General features: G+C 45.4%; 1 protein-coding gene across 1 annotated transcript in view; it reads right to left on the bottom strand.

Moving 5' to 3' along the window:
* Window positions 1–1,601, bottom strand: part of LOC109526181 (H-2 class I histocompatibility antigen, alpha chain-like) — a 15,092-nt gene extending 13,491 nt beyond the window's left edge. Inside the window, 1 exon segment of the mRNA XM_019887292.1 lies at window positions 1,452–1,601. Within this exon segment, the coding sequence (XP_019742851.1) occupies window positions 1,452–1,515 (64 nt within the window). The 5' untranslated portion in view covers window positions 1,516–1,601.
* Window positions 1,602–2,512: the final 911 nt, after the last annotated feature.

Here is a 2,512-nt window from a genome sequence, read left to right as displayed (position 1 = left end):
GGTAAGTTTGCGAGACACAATTTGTGTGAGTCACAGTATTGATCATTTTCATTTGGATGGCTCCTCACCAATCACTCAGTGACCTGTTGTAGCTGATCATTTGTAAAGATGTTGTCTATGATAAATGTAAATGATTATTTAAAACGTTTCAGCTCTATTTTCTATTACAGGGTATACCATTCATAGATGTGGGCTACAATGCCGACCAAAACTCCACTTTCATTGTATTTATTGCTGTGGAATAATAATGCGCCGGGTACCCTTCATAAATCACCTTCACATGTGTAAAGAAAAGCACCCTGCTTTTATGGTCTCTGCTGCTGCTGCTAAGGCGCCTGCATCCCCACGACCCACTGCTGTCTCACCTTTTGCTGCCCCACCCATCGCTGCCCATCCCTCTGCCCATCCCTCTGCTTCCCCACCCTCTGCTGGACCTTCTATCGCTGGACCTTTTACTACTGGACCTTCTACCGCTACGCCACCTGCTGATGCACCACCGTCTGTGCTGCCTGATGTGGCCGCATCATTCATTGCCCCATCTGTTGCCCCACTCTCCACTGCACCTCTTGCTACTGCGCCATGTGCTGCTGCATCCTCTGTGCTGCCTGCTTCTGCCCCACACAGTGCCTCGCCACCTACAGTGCCCATACCGCAAGGTGGACGGATGAAAAAAATCTCTCATCGACAGATTACTGTAAAATGTCCCATCTGCCACATTACGTTCAATAAGAAAAACATTAAAAGGCATATTGAACGAAAGCACACTAAAAGGCAAAAGGATGTGACAGCAAGGCACCACCTCGAGAATGAGTGCATCGATCCCGTGAATGGAATATATGCTGTTTCAAAGTCTCACTGTGGTACTTGTATTCCCCTTCATGTTCAGCTTAAAATATGGGGTGAAAATCAGCATGTTTCATGTGAATCATCCGACTGCCAGACAAACATGGACTTTGCATTGAGGAGTGGATTGTCTTCTCATCAGTGTGTACACCTCAGGTCCATAGTATACTGTTCATTGTATGCTTCACACCCTGTACTGAAGGAGGAGACTCTGACCGAGATGGTTAGCAGCAAGTAGTTTGCTGAAGACAAGAAGCTGCTCTGCCTTGCGCGACAAAAGCATGCCAAAGAAAACAACATTCCATTGTCTGTATACACCAACATTGGAACCCCACAGTCCAAAAAGTGCATGTCGATTTTTTTGTATTTGTCGATTGAAATATTTTAGAAAATATTCACACAATGTACAAATCCTTTTCTCTTAATAGGCTATTATTTATGGTCTCTTATAACATTTCATGACTGGGTGTTCGCCTTTCCATATTTAATCTATAACATATTTATGCTGGGAAATGTTGAGGCAGCGGGCACGCGAAGAGAATAAACGTGAACGCGTCGGTTCACAATCTTTCGCGCAAGTAACCAAGTTGTCAACGAAGTGCACTGACCGGGCGTCACGTTGAGTGTTTGCAGAGCCGCAACAAAGAGGACGAGGAGATACATTCTCGGCATCCAAAGTTGTGTCGCAGAAGGACAAGTAATGAGAAGTTGCGGCTGTTTGTCCCACCAGCGAACCCGAGATAACAGCCATTGGGGAGCGCTTGGACTAGTTCGCCACTTGAACCAATTAGAATTCTGTCTGCCCGTAACGTCACCCCCCCCCCCCTTTGGCTGAATACATTTTCGACCGAATTTGACAATAAATCGTTGACGTCGTTTTGCGTAAGTTGCTGAAACGACAGCAAATGTGTGTGTCTGTGTGTGTGTGTGTGTGAGAGCACGTCAAATGAGATGAAAAACAGTGTTTGTGGGATTTGTGCTGAAACAGTTACATCCTGCTAGTAGTGAGGGGTAATTGCAACAAGGAAGCGCGACTTTGCTTTTCTCTGAAATCACGTGACCCTGCTGCGCGGTCCCATTGGCATCCCATTTCCCTGACGTCATTCCGGTTGCCACACGTATGTCAACGTAGCTGACATATTGGATGTGGAAAAGTGGAGCACCGAGTGAAGCGTTGTGATGTGATGAGGGTTGAACTATGGCTTTCCAAATCACTTCTTCCCTAAGTTTTAACACTCACAGCAGTGGCGGATGCTGGTCTGTCAAGGGCGGGGTCAGTTTTTCCCTGCATCATAAAATGTGTCCGTTTATTTATACGTTGAAGTTCTCACTTTTATATGTTACAAGTTTACCTTAGAAACTATGTATCGCAGACAGACAGACTTTGACGATAAACCTCACTCTTAGTCTGCAATATAACCACCAGTTGAACCGTATGAGGTGACCTTAATTTGAACTGCCTTGGCAACAGAAAATATTGTTAACACCTTTCGTGAACATAGACCACACAAGTACGTGAGCGTCTGGTGGCTAGATTGCGGTTTCCCACCTACAGCTGTGTTCCATCAAGATAACTTCTGAGAAATGTCAGAGAGGGATGGAAAAGACACCAAGGACATTCGAACCATCATCCCGAAACAGAAACAGAAAAAGGTGGTGATTCTCATAA

This window comes from Hippocampus comes, unplaced genomic scaffold (assembly GCF_001891065.2).
Source record: "Hippocampus comes isolate QL1 unplaced genomic scaffold, H_comes_QL1_v1.1 scaffold160, whole genome shotgun sequence".
In the NCBI taxonomy this organism is placed as follows: Eukaryota; Metazoa; Chordata; class Actinopteri; order Syngnathiformes; family Syngnathidae; genus Hippocampus; species Hippocampus comes.
This window is presented reverse-complemented; position numbering and strand designations above follow the sequence as displayed.